Source organism: Polyodon spathula, chromosome 2 (genome assembly GCF_017654505.1).
Source record: "Polyodon spathula isolate WHYD16114869_AA chromosome 2, ASM1765450v1, whole genome shotgun sequence".
NCBI classification, from domain to species: Eukaryota; Metazoa; Chordata; class Actinopteri; order Acipenseriformes; family Polyodontidae; genus Polyodon; species Polyodon spathula.
In genome coordinates, this window is record NC_054535.1 from 25,729,227 (window position 1) to 25,746,383 (window position 17,157).

At 42.3% G+C, this 17,157-nt stretch overlaps 1 protein-coding gene across 2 annotated transcripts in view; it reads right to left on the reverse strand.

The window, feature by feature from the left end:
* The window catches only part of pik3c3 (phosphatidylinositol 3-kinase, catalytic subunit type 3), a 35,578-nt gene extending 19,439 nt beyond the window's left edge, over positions 1-16,139 (reverse strand). Inside the window, exons 1-9 of one of the 2 annotated variants that reach the window (XM_041218689.1) lie at positions 15,686-16,139; positions 14,956-15,144; positions 9,763-9,903; positions 8,699-8,831; positions 5,852-5,938; positions 4,795-4,890; positions 2,033-2,104; positions 971-1,075; positions 279-371 (exon numbers count right to left, since the gene is read on the reverse strand). In XM_041218689.1, the coding sequence (XP_041074623.1) occupies positions 279-371; positions 971-1,075; positions 2,033-2,104; positions 4,795-4,890; positions 5,852-5,938; positions 8,699-8,831; positions 9,763-9,903; positions 14,956-15,144; positions 15,686-15,753 (984 nt within the window). In that variant the 5' untranslated portion in view covers positions 15,754-16,139. Of the gene's footprint in view, positions 1-278; positions 372-970; positions 1,076-2,032; positions 2,105-4,794; positions 4,891-5,851; positions 5,939-8,698; positions 8,832-9,759; positions 9,904-14,955; positions 15,145-15,685 lie in introns of those variants that run through there. The other variant, XM_041218679.1, reaches the window with a different exon arrangement.
* Between the last annotated feature and the right edge of the window lie 1,018 nt (positions 16,140-17,157).

A 17,157-nucleotide genomic window follows, 5' to 3' on the forward strand; every position in this document is an offset into this window, starting at 1 on the left:
TCACACATCTCCGGTTTAAAGCTGTAGTTCCTTCCCTTATAAAAGTTTCTGCCATGATAAATGTTCACAGTAATATTGCAGTTATACAATACATTAACCATACTTAGCCATGGCTTGCCATGTTTTAATATACCTGTACCATACTTCTCTGTGCGTTACAATACTTACCTATGCTTTATTTTTACTTTTAATTTAACCTTTATTTAATCTGGTGGATCCCATTGATATCACACTTTGCTACAATTTACCACGGGAAACTTTTATAAGGGTTATGGTACCTTCTCCTGGGTGGTGAGGTAATACCGGAACTTCCACACCAGGTCCTGTTCCTCTGATGTCAATTGCTTGGTGGGAGGATAACTCACAATGATCTGTAAAGATAGATGCAGAATAAAGGTTACACACCTAGATTAGAAAACCTAATCATTACATGCAATACAATGGAGCTTTTCAACCGGCCCCTGGAGGGTTAATGACGAGGGGTAGAATATCTGCATTTCAAATCCCCTCGGAGATATAGCAGTTCAATTCCATTTACACGTATCATTACTGACAGGAGAACTTCTAAGACATCCCCTTAGCTTTAAAATTTAATGAAAAAATAATAATCAAAGGGGTTTGATTTTTGGACATGAATTCAGGTGTTTTTTGGTCTTAGTCTTACTATTAGTGTGGCGAAAAAATTGATTTTCTTTTATAATCTCGTCTGCAAGTGCAACATTACAAAAATGTTTAGCCCTCAGGTGGCACTGCACACTTTGCAATGCAAACAAAAACAAACAGTCTTAAAAGGGAGCTACCAGATCTGTTGCACATCCCTGTCGCTACAGAGTTGCTGAACTGCCCAAAGTCCATCAATACATTTTAGAACGAGAGGTCATTAGCAGCCGATTGATCAGAACGCTTAGTCTTCTTGTCTTAAAGGATCACAGAGATTCATTGGCAGCACCTGGGGGCGCAGTGTACTCACATTGAGCTGGTCGCGTGTGGCAGCGTTGGGTTTCAAGTCGTGATCAGAGGGGCCGCTGCGCAGGCTGCGAGCCAGCTTGTGGTGTTTGCTCTCCACCAGGTTCTCCTGAAACACACAGAGATGTAGCAGCCAGCGTGAGAGAGGCAAACTGCAGAGGAGAGGATCAAGGGGGTTCCATGGGGCTGTGGTTTGAGTGGTGTGCACTGCTGTCTACAGAAACTGTCAAACTAATTTCACTTGTGGAGCCAGCAGGAATTGAACTGGTCCTAAAACTTTACATTAACTCCCTTTTAGCATACACTGGCAGTGTTACTTTTGTTTGCTCTGCATTATGAAAGCTGGAAAATAAGCACTTGGCCTACAGGAGTAGACAGTGCCTCCTTTGTAAGCACAGGAAGATGGCACCAGGGCAGGTTTGTACCTAAAAAGTAGTGACTGGAACAACACTCTAATACCTGCCTTTAGTAAAATATCTATACAGACCTTACAGAATACAGAATGGGGGCTATGGAAGTCAGCTACAACAAAAGCCATTTTATTCTGTGAATCATGAGAACATAAAAAAATTACAAACGAGAGGAGGCTATTTGGCATCCCTACAACCAAATATTAAAAACATATTACAGTAAAACTTCAAATAATTGCTGGGTCTCAAATAATCACCTGTCTCCAATAAGTGATGGGTCTGCTGGCAAACACTGTAAATAAACGCCGGGTCTCTGTCACTGCCATTGAAGCTGAGAAGGAGCTTGAGCGTAATGAACTGCTAAGAAGTGGCAGTGATGAAAGTGACTCTCAGTGTAAATTAAAAAATCATGACCGAAGGGGATATGGAAAAGCATTACCGGACCTGCATAATGTTATAATAAGTGTTGACGGGGACATCATCTTAAAATAATGGTATTTTACAGATTTTTTCATGAAAGAGTTCAGAGAGCTCATTTGTACTCACTTTTATATTGGTTTCATTGACGCTTCTGACTTGAAGTGATGCATAAATACATTCAGAGTCACCCAGACAGGCAGCGAGATAAGAGAGTCATACACAATAATGAAACTCACCATTGACATCTGTGGGTCTGGTACTTTAACAATGTCAGAGCTTGTTAGCATGGGAGATGACTCGTCACCATCCTGGAAGGAAAGAACAAAACAAAAACTAAAAACACCCCCAATAAAGTTACCAAATCAAAGATAAACAACCCAGACATTTAATTAAGGGGAAGTGAGCGGTCTATTAGTTTCAGAATTGTAAATGTTTGTTTTTTCTTTCATACAAAAATATGATACGCAGCGCTGCATTAGCTGGCTCTGTTTATGATACGCAGCGCTGCATTAGCTGGCTCTGTTTATGATACGCAGCGCTGCATTAGCTGGCTCCGTTTATGATACGCAGCGCTGCATTAGCTGGCTCCGTTTATGATACGCAGCGCTGCATTAGCTGGCTGTTTATGATACGCAGCGCTGCATTAGCTGGCTCTGTTTATGATACGCAGCGCTGCATTAGCTGGCTCTGTTTATGATACGCAGCGCTGCATTAGCTGGCTCTGTTTATGATACGCAGCGCTGCATTAGCTGGCTCTGTTTATGATACGCAGCGCTGCATTAGCTGGCTCTGTTTATGATACGCAGCGCTGCATTAGCTGGCTCTGTTTATGATACGCAGCGCTGCATTAGCTGGCTCTGTTTATGATACGCAGCGCTGCATTAGCTGGCTCTGTTTATGATACGCAGCGCTGCATTAGCTGGCTCTGTTTATGATACGCAGCGCTGCATTAGCTGGCTCTGTTTATGATACGCAGCGCTGCATTAGCTGGCTCTGTTTATGATACGCAGCGCTGCATTAGCTGGCTCTGTTTATGATACGCAGCGCTGCATTAGCTGGCTCTGTTTATGATACGCAGCGCTGCATTAGCTGGCTCTGTTTATGATACGCAGCGCTGCATTAGCTGGCTCTGTTTATGATACGCAGCGCTGCATTAGCTGGCTCTGTTTATGATACGCAGCGCTGCATTAGCTGGCTCTGTTTATGATACGCAGCGCTGCATTAGCTGGCTCTGTTTATGATACGCAGCGCTGCATTAGCTGGCTCTGTTTATGATACGCAGCGCTGCATTAGCTGGCTCTGTTTATGATACGCAGCGCTGCATTAGCTGGCTCTGTTTATGATACGCAGCGCTGCATTAGCTGGCTCTGTTTATGATACGCAGCGCTGCATTAGCTGGCTCTGTTTATGATACGCAGCGCTGCATTAGCTGGCTCTGTTTATGATACGCAGCGCTGCATTAGCTGGCTCTGTTTATGATACGCAGCGCTGCATTAGCTGGCTCTGTTTATGATACGCAGCGCTGCATTAGCTGGCTCTGTTTATGATACGCAGCGCTGCATTAGCTGGCTCTGTTTATGATACGCAGCGCTGCATTAGCTGGCTCTGTTTATGATACGCAGCGCTGCATTAGCTGGCTCTGTTTATGATACGCAGCGCTGCATTAGCTGGCTCTGTTTATGATACGCAGCGCTGCATTAGCTGGCTCTGTTTATGATACGCAGCGCTGCATTAGCTGGCTCTGTTTATGATACGCAGCGCTGCATTAGCTGGCTCTGTTTATGATACGCAGCGCTGCATTAGCTGGCTCTGTTTATGATACGCAGCGCTGCATTAGCTGGCTCTGTTTATGATACGCAGCGCTGCATTAGCTGGCTCTGTTTATGATACGCAGCGCTGCATTAGCTGGCTCTGTTTATGATACGCAGCGCTGCATTAGCTGGCTCTGTTTATGATACGCAGCGCTGCATTAGCTGGCTCTGTTTATGATACGCAGCGCTGCATTAGCTGGCTCTGTTTATGATACGCAGCGCTGCATTAGCTGGCTCTGTTTATGATACGCAGCGCTGCATTAGCTGGCTCTGTTTATGATACGCAGCGCTGCATTAGCTGGCTCTGTTTATGATACGCAGCGCTGCATTAGCTGGCTCTGTTTATGATACGCAGCGCTGCATTAGCTGGCTCTGTTTATGATACGCAGCGCTGCATTAGCTGGCTCTGTTTATGATACGCAGCGCTGCATTAGCTGGCTCTGTTTATGATACGCAGCGCTGCATTAGCTGGCTGTTTACGATACGCAGCGCTGCATTAGCTGGCTCTGTTTATGATACGCAGCGCTGCATTAGCTGGCTCTGTTTATGATACGCAGCGCTGCATTAGCTGGCTCTGTTTATGATACGCAGCGCTGCATTAGCTGGCTCTGTTTATGATACGCAGCGCTGCATTAGCTGGCTCTGTTTATGATACGCAGCGCTGCATTAGCTGGCTCTGTTTATGATACGCAGCGCTGCATTAGCTGGCTCTGTTTATGATACGCAGCGCTGCATTAGCTGGCTCTGTTTATGATACGCAGCGCTGCATTAGCTGGCTCTGTTTATGATACGCAGCGCTGCATTAGCTGGCTCTGTTTATGATACGCAGCGCTGCATTAGCTGGCTCTGTTTATGATACGCAGCGCTGCATTAGCTGGCTCTGTTTATGATACGCAGCGCTGCATTAGCTGGCTCTGTTTATGATACGCAGCGCTGCATTAGCTGGCTCTGTTTACGATACGCAGCGCTGCATTAGCTGGCTCTGTTTATGATACGCAGCGCTGCATTAGCTGGCTCTGTTTATGATACGCTGCGCTGCATTAGCTGGCTCCGTTTATGATACGCTGCGCTGCATTAGCTGGCTCCGTTTATGATACGCAGCGCTGCATTAGCTGGCTCTGTTTATGATACACAGCACTGCATGGGGCGGGGGCAGGGGGGGGGGGGGGGGGTAATTATTGTTTTACCTTCTCATAGTAAACGATCCCAAACTCCTTGTCAGCACTCTTCACTCGAGGAAACTCCACCATCAGGTACATGAAATTAGAGCTTCTCTTCTCACTCTGAATACAAAGAGTAAAACAGAACCTGACATAGCTGCAGTACTTACCCGTGTAAGAGGAAATGATCCCACTACTACTGATACCCCTGCCACTTCTGAATACCCAAAACTACTGATACCCCTGCCACTGCTGAATACCCAAAACTACTGATACCCCTGCCACTGTTAAATGCCCCTAATTACTGATACCCCTGGCACTGCTAAATACCCAAAACAACTGATACCCCCTGGCACTGCTAAATACCCAAAACAACTGATACCCCTTGGCACTGCTAAATACCCAAAACTACTGATACCCCTGGCACTGCTAAATACCCCAAACTACTGATATCCCCTGGCACTGCTAAATACCCAAAACAACCGATACCCCCTGGCACTGCTAAATACCCAAAACTACTGATACCCCTGGCACTGCTAAATATGTGTCAATGTTAAATACCTCTGTTACTTCTAAATATGCCTGATATCCACTGTCATTGGTAAATATCCCTAAACACCCATCATTTCTATAAACCAAAACTACTCACCCTGTCTGTAACAGTTAAATACCCCACATCTACCGATACCCCTGGCACTGTTAAATACACCACATCTACCGATACCCCTGGCACTGTTAAATACAATAAAATGCAGCTTTTTTACTGGGATACATCTTCAATATGAGAGGATGGTCTGTCCTAATACTCATCAGAATTATTTAGACTTTCTAATTGTTCTATTTTTACAAACTGGCATCTTATCTTGGGTTTTCTAATTTTACAATTAAAACCACATTTTGTATCTCTTTTTAAATTTCTGTTTTATTATATTTTGTATTACTGTTTTTAATTCAATAGCGTATGTTCATCTTTGTGTGTGTGTGTGTGAAGCACTTTGGGATCCTTGTGGTGAAAGGTGTTATAGAAATGTAAATTGTATTGTATTGTGCTTGCTAGCTGCCTGCTATCGATAAAGAGTCTCACCTCGTTGATCATCTCAATCTCCCTGAAGGTGAGTCGATCGAGCCAGTCCACCTTCACCATGTGACCCTGCCGGTGTGCCTTGGTGAGCTGGGGAGAGATGGAGAGACAGCTCGCTGTTTTCAGCAATGCTATTGTACATCCTCACTGTCAGGGTACAGAGGGGATTCAAACTGTTATTGTACCCCTTACTGTCAGGGTACAGGGGGAATTCACACTGTTATTGTACCCCTTCACTGTCAGGGTACAGGGGGAATTCACACTGTTATTGTACCCCTCACTGTCAGGGTACAGAGGGAATTCACACTGTTATTGTACCCCTTCACTGTCAGGGTACAGGGGGAATTCACACTGTTATTGTACCCCCTCACTGTCAGGGTACAGAAGGATTCACACTGTTATTGTACCCCCTCATTGTCAGGGTACAGGGGGATTCACACTGTTATTGTACCCCCTTCACTGTCAGGGTACAGAGGGGATTCAAACTGTTATTGTACCCCCTCACTGTCAAGGTACAGGGGGAATTCACACTGTTATTGTACCCCTTCACTGTCAGGGTACAGGGGGAATTCACACTGTTATTGTACCCCTCACTGTCAGGGTACAGAGGGAATTCACACTGTTATTGTACCCCTTCACTGTCAGGGTACAGGGGGAATTCACACTGTTATTGTACCCCCTCACTGTCAGGGTACAGGAGGATTCACACTGTTATTGTACCCCCTCATTGTCAGGGTACAGGGGGATTCACACTGTTATTGTACCCCCTTCACTGTCAGGGTACAGAGGGGATTCAAACTGTTATTGTACCCCCTCACTGTCAGGGTACAGGGGGAATTCACACTGTGATTGTACCTCTCACCGTCAGGGTACGGAAGGGATTGGGAGCACAATCACGATCACTTTTACGTAGATGACGCTTGGAGGACGGCCTCAGAAACAGTTTGTCAGCAGAACAATCCCTTATAGAAGTTCACCACAGTAAACCTGCATGGTCATTTTGCAGTTTCACCATAATACTATCATTTAATATAGTTTGCAATGGTTTATCATGACGGCAACGCCCTTCTCAAGTCTCTGAGACACTCTTAGCTTTGCTCTGACAGTACAGGATTCACAAAGCTACCAGCATGTGTGCAAAACAGCAATTTTTGTTGTTAAAGATAAGAGCTGCCAAAAGGGTACCCAGGCGTAAGATACCGCATATAGAAAATGAATTACTGAATGTAGCATAACTGTAAATCCTATAATATGAGATGTAAATCAGGAGAACAGATCAAAGCAGGGAGATGTGGAATGTTATCTTGTAGCTCCTGACAGAGAATGCTAGGCAATGGCGCCACCTCCCTGACAGCCACTGTATTAATTTCTCTATTGAGCTCCTGTTCAGTGGGAATTGTGTTAGCACTGTTGAATCGCACATCAGCAATTAATAAAGAGAGCCCCAGCACAGAATGAACACAGAGATCTGGAAAAACACACAATAAACGCATGCTGTAAATGCAGTTGTTGCATTTGTGTATGGTATAAATTATCAGTCAAAAATGTATGGGAAAAAATGCAACCAATTTTTGACAGACAAGTGCCACATATCATCACCATCATCACACTCCATCAGCACAATACTGTCAAATCTCAGTAGCTGTATCACTGCATGCCATCTGTCAGTGGCAGTGTATGCGCAGTTAGGCAGTTTCATGAACTCTGACGTTTATTGGGAGGTTCAGTCTTCAGACTGGACAGGTTGCTGGTTTATTGTTTGCGATATGGACAAAGTTGAGATCACAAAAATAATTTCACTTGTTCCTTAAGCTGGATTCATCAACAAGACACAAGAGAAGGGCTAGCACATTAACCCATTGCACCAGCCTCCCAGCGCCATCTAGAGATTGATTAAACATGCATTGATCTATTAATCACCCTAGTATATACGGCAGTTGTTTATGCAGGCTTTGTGAAGAACTTACTTATTTTACTTGAATAACAAAGTGTATGCACAGGCTTTATTATTTTACAACCATACAGAGTAACGTTTTACATGACAGCAAAATAAGAGCTGCAGCACGGCTGGTGTGTAAAGATCAGGGGATGAGGCTATTTTTCCTGTGTGAGATTGATGCTCCTCTATGTGGCAATGTTGCTATTCTCCAAAAGCTTCCATGGAATTACAGTAAATTTGTACTTAATTGAGAAACATAGAGTGTTCACTCCATTGTTTAATTAACTCCTATTTCTTAGAAAAGTAGAAAAAGACTAAACTGGAACCAAACAACTTAGTGATAAAATCTCAGGTTTTTCAAGCACTCTCTCTCAAGTTGTTTGTAACATACTAACATGGGAGGAGTAACTAGTGTATTGAGTCACAAGAATGTCCTCCATTGATAAAACTGGAGTTAAGACTGGAGTAAACTCACTAGCGTATGAAAGAAATTTATGACCTGAGAGTGTAATGGTATTCTGATTTGTAATATTGAGGTGAATGTCAGTACCCATGACTTAAAACAATTAGTTGAGCTATTTGGAACAGCTGAGCACAGTACTGAGCAGGGGAAATAATGCAGGGGATGGGATCAAGAAAAAGCACTTGATTTACACAAGGGAGTTTGCACCCCAATTGCAAGACTTGTGTCAGACTGTTGCTGTACATGTGCCCATCGAGTACAAATTAAGCCACAATCCACAGTAAAATGGCAATAATAACTCTATACCACTTACACCGACTAAACTGAAAACTATCTTAATGAAATAATATCACGGAATAGAATATTTATGAGGTTCCTGCACCAGCATGGAGCGAATCTAGTCAGATAGGGCTTTGTTTAGCGCGTTCCCTCTCTGCCCCACCTTTACCTTGGCCAGTCGCCCCATCTGGTCCTCGCTCAGGCTGCTGCTGGTTCTCCCAGGGGTCTGGGTGGGCTCCGAGCCATCCCCCTCCACTGCTGGCCACACCTTCAGATCATGCATCCCCTGACGAAACATCCTGCGGGGGGAGAGGCAGGGGGGGGGGTGGGGGGGGGGGGGGACGAACCAGAGGGGCCAGTGGGGAGGGGCAGCAAGAGAGAGAATGAAAAGCAGAGGGAGGAAGGTAGAGAAACAGAGCAGGAGAGAGACAGAAACAACATGAACTCTGATGAAGAGTGCATCTCCCTGTTGCAAGTAAGACTGAGCTGATTCCAGCTTCCAATAAGACATTAGAAATAAAAAAAAATTAAAAAGGGATGGATAGAGGAACTAAGGTGGAGAGACAGAGAGAGACAGAGAGAGAGAGAGAGAGAGAGAGAGAGCTCCACAAATAAGAGCTTGTGATAGGATAGATGGCCAGTCAGCAGCCAATAGAACACACAGCAATCTTGTCCCCCTCACCACGGTGCAGTCCTGGCTCAGTCTATATACCATGAGGACAAACACCTAACCTCTGTCAGAGTTCATAATGAGCTTCCAGCACATTCCAGCAAAAACTGGGGAGGTCTAGCATGACTTATCATCATATTATACCACTGTCATGTCTTTTTGCAGTGGCAGTTAACTTAAAACAAATTAAATGTGTTTTTGTTTCTGGTTGAGAATTCGTACGTTTTATAATTGTGTTATTTTGCCAAGGACAGCAGTCCTGGACTGGTTATGGATTGTCCTGGCAACACCTCACAGTCAAAGCACATGCTGTGGTGTTTAATGGAGGCTTACTAAACTAGTTACATCAGTAAACTCTTGTCCTGTATCACTTATCATTTATCTGATTTAACACAGGTTCCATATCACATTCGGGGCATCTGTGAACAAATGCTTTCTTTTTTTTTTCTTTTTTTTTTTTTTTTTATGTCTGGTAGTTCATCATTAGCCATGGTTAATCCCCACACCCCTGGTCTCTTCCCCTCCCTGCCCTCTTTGTCTTTCTTGAATGCCCCCCCCCCCCCTATTTCCCGAAGAGCGTTACGGTGGTGCCCCCAACGGGGACGGCTCTTCCTGGTCCATACACGTCCCACACGGTCAGGGCCACCTGTGCGTTCTGCGGCAGGTCTGGGTATTTCACCGGCAGCTTCAGCCACTCGTTCCAGCTGCGGAGAGACAGCAGGTCATCATGAACGGTGAGCAAGGTCACGCCCTCTGTCGTCAAGTAGTACTTGCCGTTTGTTGACCCCCCCCCCCCCCACCCCCCCCCCCCAAAAAAAATAAAATAAACGGCAGCACCTTCTCATATACAAAAAAATGTACGCAACACACTAACGCATTACTCAAAACATTTTTTTTTTTTCACCATGTCATGTTGGCTTTTTTGTTCCCAAAATGACATCAGACTGTGGGTTGGGTTCCATTTCGAATTCCTTTTTAAAATCAATTACAATTCCCATTCCCTTTTAATCTTTTCCAACACATCACTGAGAGTTTTCAAAATAAGCCGGCGACTGGTGCGATACACCGCATAATACTATATTTGCGCCGGCTACTTTTATTAAAAATATTAAGATTCATTTTTGGTATTATCATTTAGTCTGCTTTTTGTCGTATTATCGTACTGTAAGGAGATACATAGTACATAATAGCTACACATATTGTATAGCACCTGCTTCATGAAGTTGTGGAGCAACCCATATATAAGAGGCTAAAGTCAAGAAACACATTCAGACAGGAGGATAACAGACTTTTGCAATAGCGTGGAAGTGGGAGCAGCACCCTATGGCACGTGAAAAACTCCATAAAAACTGGGATGATGCTGATTCTTGCCTCAAGTGTTTTCTAGGTAGTCCAGCATCTTATCCATCTGGGTACAAGCTCCCCCAAAACCTAAGGACTAAATAGAGTTTGCTGTGGATCTGGACGCTTCAATTCCACACTCTAAGATGGGTTTGAAGGATTGCCCAATGTGTAACTGTGGTGATGCACTACAGACCTCTTCCTAGAATGTGTACCACACCCACAAATCCAAGATGAGGACTTGGCCAGTGTCAACGAAGAAGTTGTTGAGTGGCTTTGTCGCATCGATGATGTGTAGCGAGGGAAACAGAATATGAAATATATGAGAGAAGAAGATATTGTATAGTCCCTCCAAGATTCCACAATTGTGGAAAAATCACAGAATTTGCTCCCTCCTGTGTAATTTTCAATTTTTTGAGGCAAACTCTTTTAGATATTATCAGATTACTTGGGATGACTTAACATTTATGTTAAAATCCTCTTTAATGATTTTTTTTTTTTTTTTTTTTTTAAATCGTTACCTTCCCGTTTGTTTCGTGGTATACGATAGTAGCACTTTCACATTGTTGCCTTGGTCAAAGAAAGAAAAAAAATAGTTTCTCAGCCAATCGGGTCATCTGTCACTGTTTCTAAGCACTTGTCACAGTTTCCAAACTATTTCTATGTGCTGTCTTGATGAGGATACGTTTTAAAATTACAACATTTTGGTGAACAACTAATGTTTCTAAAAATACCCTGTAACATTTGTACAAAAATGCTCCAAGTCTAGCAGATATTTAAAAAATGTACCAATGCTAATCTGAATCCCAGTGCATGACTACAATCTTATTTTGCTAAGCAACTGTTGTTATTATTAATGTGATTAAATATAGTTATATGTTTTGGTCACAACTGTGTTTAATTTATTTTTTAAGAATTGTTATGTTTTATCTGTATTTCAAAAAATGGCATCCAATAGTCAGTGTGTAAGAGTTTTAAAAAGTGAACTCTCTTTGTTTTATTGTACGTGTTTTTTTCTTCTTTGATTTCCATAAAATTTGACAAACATGTTTTTCTCTTTCAGATTTTAGTAATGTGACTTAATAAAAAAAAAAAAAAAGAATTTAACTGTGACATAAATAAGAAAAAGTATCTATACTCATTAACACTGTTTTTAATGAAAAGGTCGTGAGTTCTGTCCTAAAGCAGGGTCAGCTGTTGTAGGGAAAACTAAGTTTATTTCTCACACTGACCAGAAAGGAGAAAACAGAATGCATAGAAATACTTGCAACTGTAATTAGGAAGTGTACTGCTGAGAATATATATATATATATATATATATATATATATATATATATATATATATATATATATATATATATATATATATATATATAGATATAGCGAGAGGCTCTTAATTTGATTTACATGACGTCGAATGAAAATGACGTTAAAAATTTTTTTTTACGGTAAATTGATTTAAATCGAGAGTCTAACAGATAATTTTGTAATGAGTTTATGCTTGTGTTTGGTTCGTAACGATGTATTGAAAAATGAACTATTAAGACATCGATGATGTTATGAAGCGACCGTAATTTAAACTTGTTTTTACTGAAAAATAAACAGTAACATGTAATCATAAGAGCGGTCTGTGTTACTGTCAGATCACGACTTCACTACCGCTGAGCATGGGAGCTGCAGCACGCTATTTCCCATATTACAACTGTATGCAATTAAAGGGGCGGTCACCAACTCCACACACATTTCCAGCCAGTCTTGTATTGCAGGGGCCTTGATGCTGCAAAAGTCCATGTTCCTTCTTGTTGACCTTGCCTTGCTGTGAGAAGTGCTGAAATAAAGCTCCTTCACTGCACTGACAGAGCGCTCTGTCAGACACAACAGGAAGACTAATCCTTTAAAAAAAAAAAAAACATTGGCACTATGCGCTACAATGAGATTGGTGCCCCCTACTACCTTGTAAGTGCCATATACCTTAAAACTAATTCAAAACCCTGCATCACTGATCAAAATTGCAATTAGCAGTATTAAAATGAGATTCTGAAACTTAAGTCACTGTTAGTCAATTAAATTGGCTTCAAATGAAAGCAGTTGAACAGTCACAACAATTATTATGTCTCTAAAACAGAAATTCCATTTCCTTCGAAGGAATGTGAATTGGAATTGCAATATTGGGGATTGATTTAAAAAAAATATTGGAAAAGGAATTGGAATTGAGAAACAGGAACTGGCCCCCAAACTTAAACTTCTATTTAATGCATCTTAAACAGTTGCAGACTTACACCTACTGTGTAAATGTGCAAGCCCTCCCATGACTGATTCATTTGTTGTGTAAATGGAATCCTGGGCATTCATACTGTAATACAGTGCTGTGAAAAAGTATTTGCCCCCTGTCTGATTTTCTGCATTTTTGCACACTTTTCACATTGAATTTGGCCAGATCTTTTTGTGGGTTGCAGTAGTATACAGAGGGAGTCTGAGAGAAAAAATTACACCAAAGTTTGGTGCTTCTTTCATTTGTTTGGTGTACAAGGTGTGAAAAAGTTATTGCCCCCCTAGTTAACTCAGCTGTTTGAATACCTTGGTTAACAATCAGGCCTGATTTGGGCCAGCCCTGCCTAATATAAATCTGACTAACTTTGGCCCTTACCATCAGAGTTAAGTTGTCAGCACACATGTTCTAGAGGTACATGCCACGATTAAAAGTAACCTGAGGACCACTGGAGAAAAGTTGTTGATGCCTATCAGTCTGGAAAGGGTTACAAATCAATTTCTAAGGCTCTGAGGCTCCACCACACCACAGTCAGACCCATATTGTCCAAATGGAGAAAGTTTGGGACAGTAGTGAATATTCCCAGGAGTGGTCGTCCTGCCAAATTATCTCCAAAAGCAAGGCGTAAAATCATCCAGGAAGTCACAAAGAACCCTAGAACAAGATCCAGGGATCTGCAGGCCTCTCTCGCCTTGGCTAAGGTCAGTGTTCATGACTCCACCAGCAGAAAGACACTGGGCAAAAATGGGATTCATGGCAGAGTAGCAAGGAGGAAACCACTGCTCACTAAGAAGAACATGAATGATCATCTCAAGTTTGCCAAAAGGCACCTGGATGATCCTCAAGAGTTCTGGAACAATGTTCTATGGACAGACGAGTCAAAAGTGGAACTTTTCGGCCAACATGGGCCCTGTTATGTCTGGCAAAAACCAAACACTCCATTCCACAGTAAGAACCTCATACCAACAGTCAAGCATGGTGGTGGTAGTGTCATGATTTGGGGATGCTTTGCTGCATCAGGACCTGGACGACTTGCCATCATTGAAGGAACCATGAATTCTGCTCTGTATCAGAGAATTCTACAGGAGAATGTAAGGCCATCCATCTGTGAGCTGAAGCTGAAGCGCAGCTGGGTCATGAGGCAAGACAGTGATCCGAAACACACAAGCAAGTCTACATCAGAATGGTTGAAGAACAAGAAATTTAAAGTTTTGGAATGGCCTAGTCAAAGTCCAGACCTAAACCCCACTGAGATGTTGTGGCAGGACCTGAAACGAGCAGTTTATGCTCGAAAACCCACAAATGTCACTGAGTTGAAGCAGTTCTGCATGAAGGAGTGGACCAAAATTCCTCCACGGTGCTGTGAGAGACTGATCAATAACTACAGGAAGCGTTTGGCTGCAGTTATTGCTGCTAAAGGTGGCGTAACCAGTTATTGAGTCTAAGGGGGCGATTACTTTTTCACACGGGGGCATTGGGTGCTGCATAACATTCTTTAATAAATAAATGAAATAAGTATCAAATTTTTGTTCACTCAGGGTCCCTTTTATCTAATGTTAGATTTTGGTTGAAGATCTGATAACATGAAGTGTCAGAAATATGCAAAAATGCAGAAAATCTGATGGGGCAAATACTTTTTCACAGCACTGTATATAAAGGCTGCATCTCCCTGTTCAAATCACAGTGGCCAGTAGACTCTGATAGAAAGATACCGGAAGAGTAGTGTTACTGTATTTGTCAGGACAAGGAGGGTCGACCCAGTTTCCAACACAATATAATACCAGTACGGATCCCTTATAAAAATTTACCATGGTATTTTTGCTCGATAATTTTGCAGTTTTCCCCCATGCTTTTTCCATGGTTATACTATGCATTTACCATAGTTTACCCTGGTTATTAATAGACCTTACCATACCTCGCCATTGTTTACAGGGCTTACCTATGCATTATTTATTTATTGATTTATTTTTATTTAACCCGGAGAGTCACATTGAGCTATGCTTTTAGGAGACACTGTTATAAGGGATAGTGCTTTAGGGAAAATAAGAATAAGAAGAAGAAGAAAGAAGAAGAAGAAGAAGAAGAAGAAGAAGAAGAAGAAGAATGTGATGCATTGCACCCTCTCCTGGCTGCAAGGCGTACTCACTTCCAGCGAGTGCTGAAGGCCTTGTAAGAGGTGCGGACTGGCAAGGCCAGGGGCTTCCCCTCTGCAAACACTTGGCAGGTGACATACAGGTCAGAGCAGGTCTCCTGGTAAAGCCCAGAGAACCGGAGCATGGGGTCCTCCAGCAAGGCCTTATAGCTCTTCTGCTCTCTCTTTCCCTCCAGGCTGCCTCTGCGAAGGAAAGCAGCACACTGAAACACATGTGTACACTGCAGTATACTGCAAGTAGCACTCACTTTAGCATGATTTTTTAATATATTATTTTTCACTATGACCTTAGTTAACAAGCTCAGGTATGTCTTACTAAACTAACAGTAAAGCCAGGCTTTGATCTAACTGCTATGCAATGGGAGCCTTGTGCAATGGCAGCCTTGTTTTAAACAGTCAACTAATTATTAAACTACACCAATAAACAAACCCCTGACCAGGTCCTACTGCACTGCACAAACACACGCCTGAAACCTCCCAGAAAAAAATAAATAAATAAATAAAAATCATGAATAAAAATATAGACATGCATCCAGAAACGGACCCTACAGCGCTTGCCAGTATCCCTTATGTATGTGCTAAAAACATCACTCTCCTTTCACAAGAGCTACGGGAAGGGCTGTTTTGTTACAATGATAAACTAAGAGAGCACACAAACACACCTAGTAAAATAGGGACAATGAAACTTGACAGAAAAAGAAAAAATAACAAAGAAAATACTTACATCTTGAGTTGGACGTTGATATCCAGATCACAGCTGTAAACATAATTGAACTTATCCGTTTCCACCATGACTGTCTGTGTGAGAACCAAGCTTCCAGCTAATCAGTGTCTGTATTTATTAGACTGTGTAAATGACGCCGTTCTGTATTTCTCCTGAAACCAAGACTTTTAAATGTATCCCTCGGGGCCTGACATCAAACTGTCAGATTACGGTCTGTGTTGTCTCTCGTATACCAGCTAGAGGTAATAATAATATAATATGGCACCAGTTTGGTGCTTCCTGCAGCTGTAACACCGATCCGGGTGTTTTAATAAAACAAAAAAAAAAGCGGTTGTACACGATTTACTTGAACAGTCAGTACCACCGACACCAGCCGATCATGATTTTTATGATACACAGCCCGTAATATTTTCTAACAGGAAACACAACAATCGTGTAAAGACAAGAGTAATCTATACCGAGCACACCGTCTACGGATCCCTGTGCTCGAGTATCGTTTGATTCACACTGCAGCCTGGCTGGGCACCCGCTGATATAGGTCTCTGGTTGGCTGCAAAGGGAAAAGGGAGATTCTGTTTGTTGATGACATTAGCGTTTTTTAAAGAGACAGGGAGCTTGTTTTTTTTTTTTTTTTTCTATTGTAGTTTGTGAGTGAGGCTTGGGAACTGCAGCAAAGGTCATTCAAAATGATCTAGACAAGATTCAGAACTGGGCAGATATATGGCAAATGACATTTAATAGAGAAAAGTGTAAGGTACTGCACGCAGGAAATAAAAATGTACATTATAAATATCATATGGGAGATATTGAAATTGGAGAAGGAATCTATGAAAAAGACCTAGGAGTTTTTGTTGACTCAGAAATGTCTTCATCTAGGCAATGTGGGGAAGCTATAAAAAAGGCTAACAAGATACTCGGATACATTGTGAAAAGTGTTGAATTTAAATCAAGGGAAGTAATGTTAAAACTGTACAATGCACTTGTAAGACCTCATCTTGAATATTGTGTGCAGTTCTGGTCACCTCGCTATAAAAAAGATATTGCTGCTCTAGAAAGAGTGCAAAGAAGAGCGACCAGAATTATTCCGGGCTTAAAAGGCATGTCATATGCAGACAGGCTAAAAGAATTGAATCTGTTCAGTCTTGAACAAAGAAGACTACGTGGCGACCTAATTCAAGCATTCAAAATTCTAAAAGGTATTGACAGTGTCGACGCAAGGGACTTTTTCAGCCTGAAAAAAGAAACAAGGACCAGGGGTCACAAATGGAGTTTAGAAAAAGGGGCATTCAGAACAGAAAATAGGAGACACTTTTTTACACAGAGAATTGTGAGGGTCTGGAATCAACTCCCCAGTAATGTTGTTGAAGCTGACACCCTGGGATCCTTCAAGAAGCTGCTTGATGAGATTTTGGGATCAATAAGCTACTAACAACCAAACGAGCAAGATGGGCCGAATGGCCTCCTCTCATTTG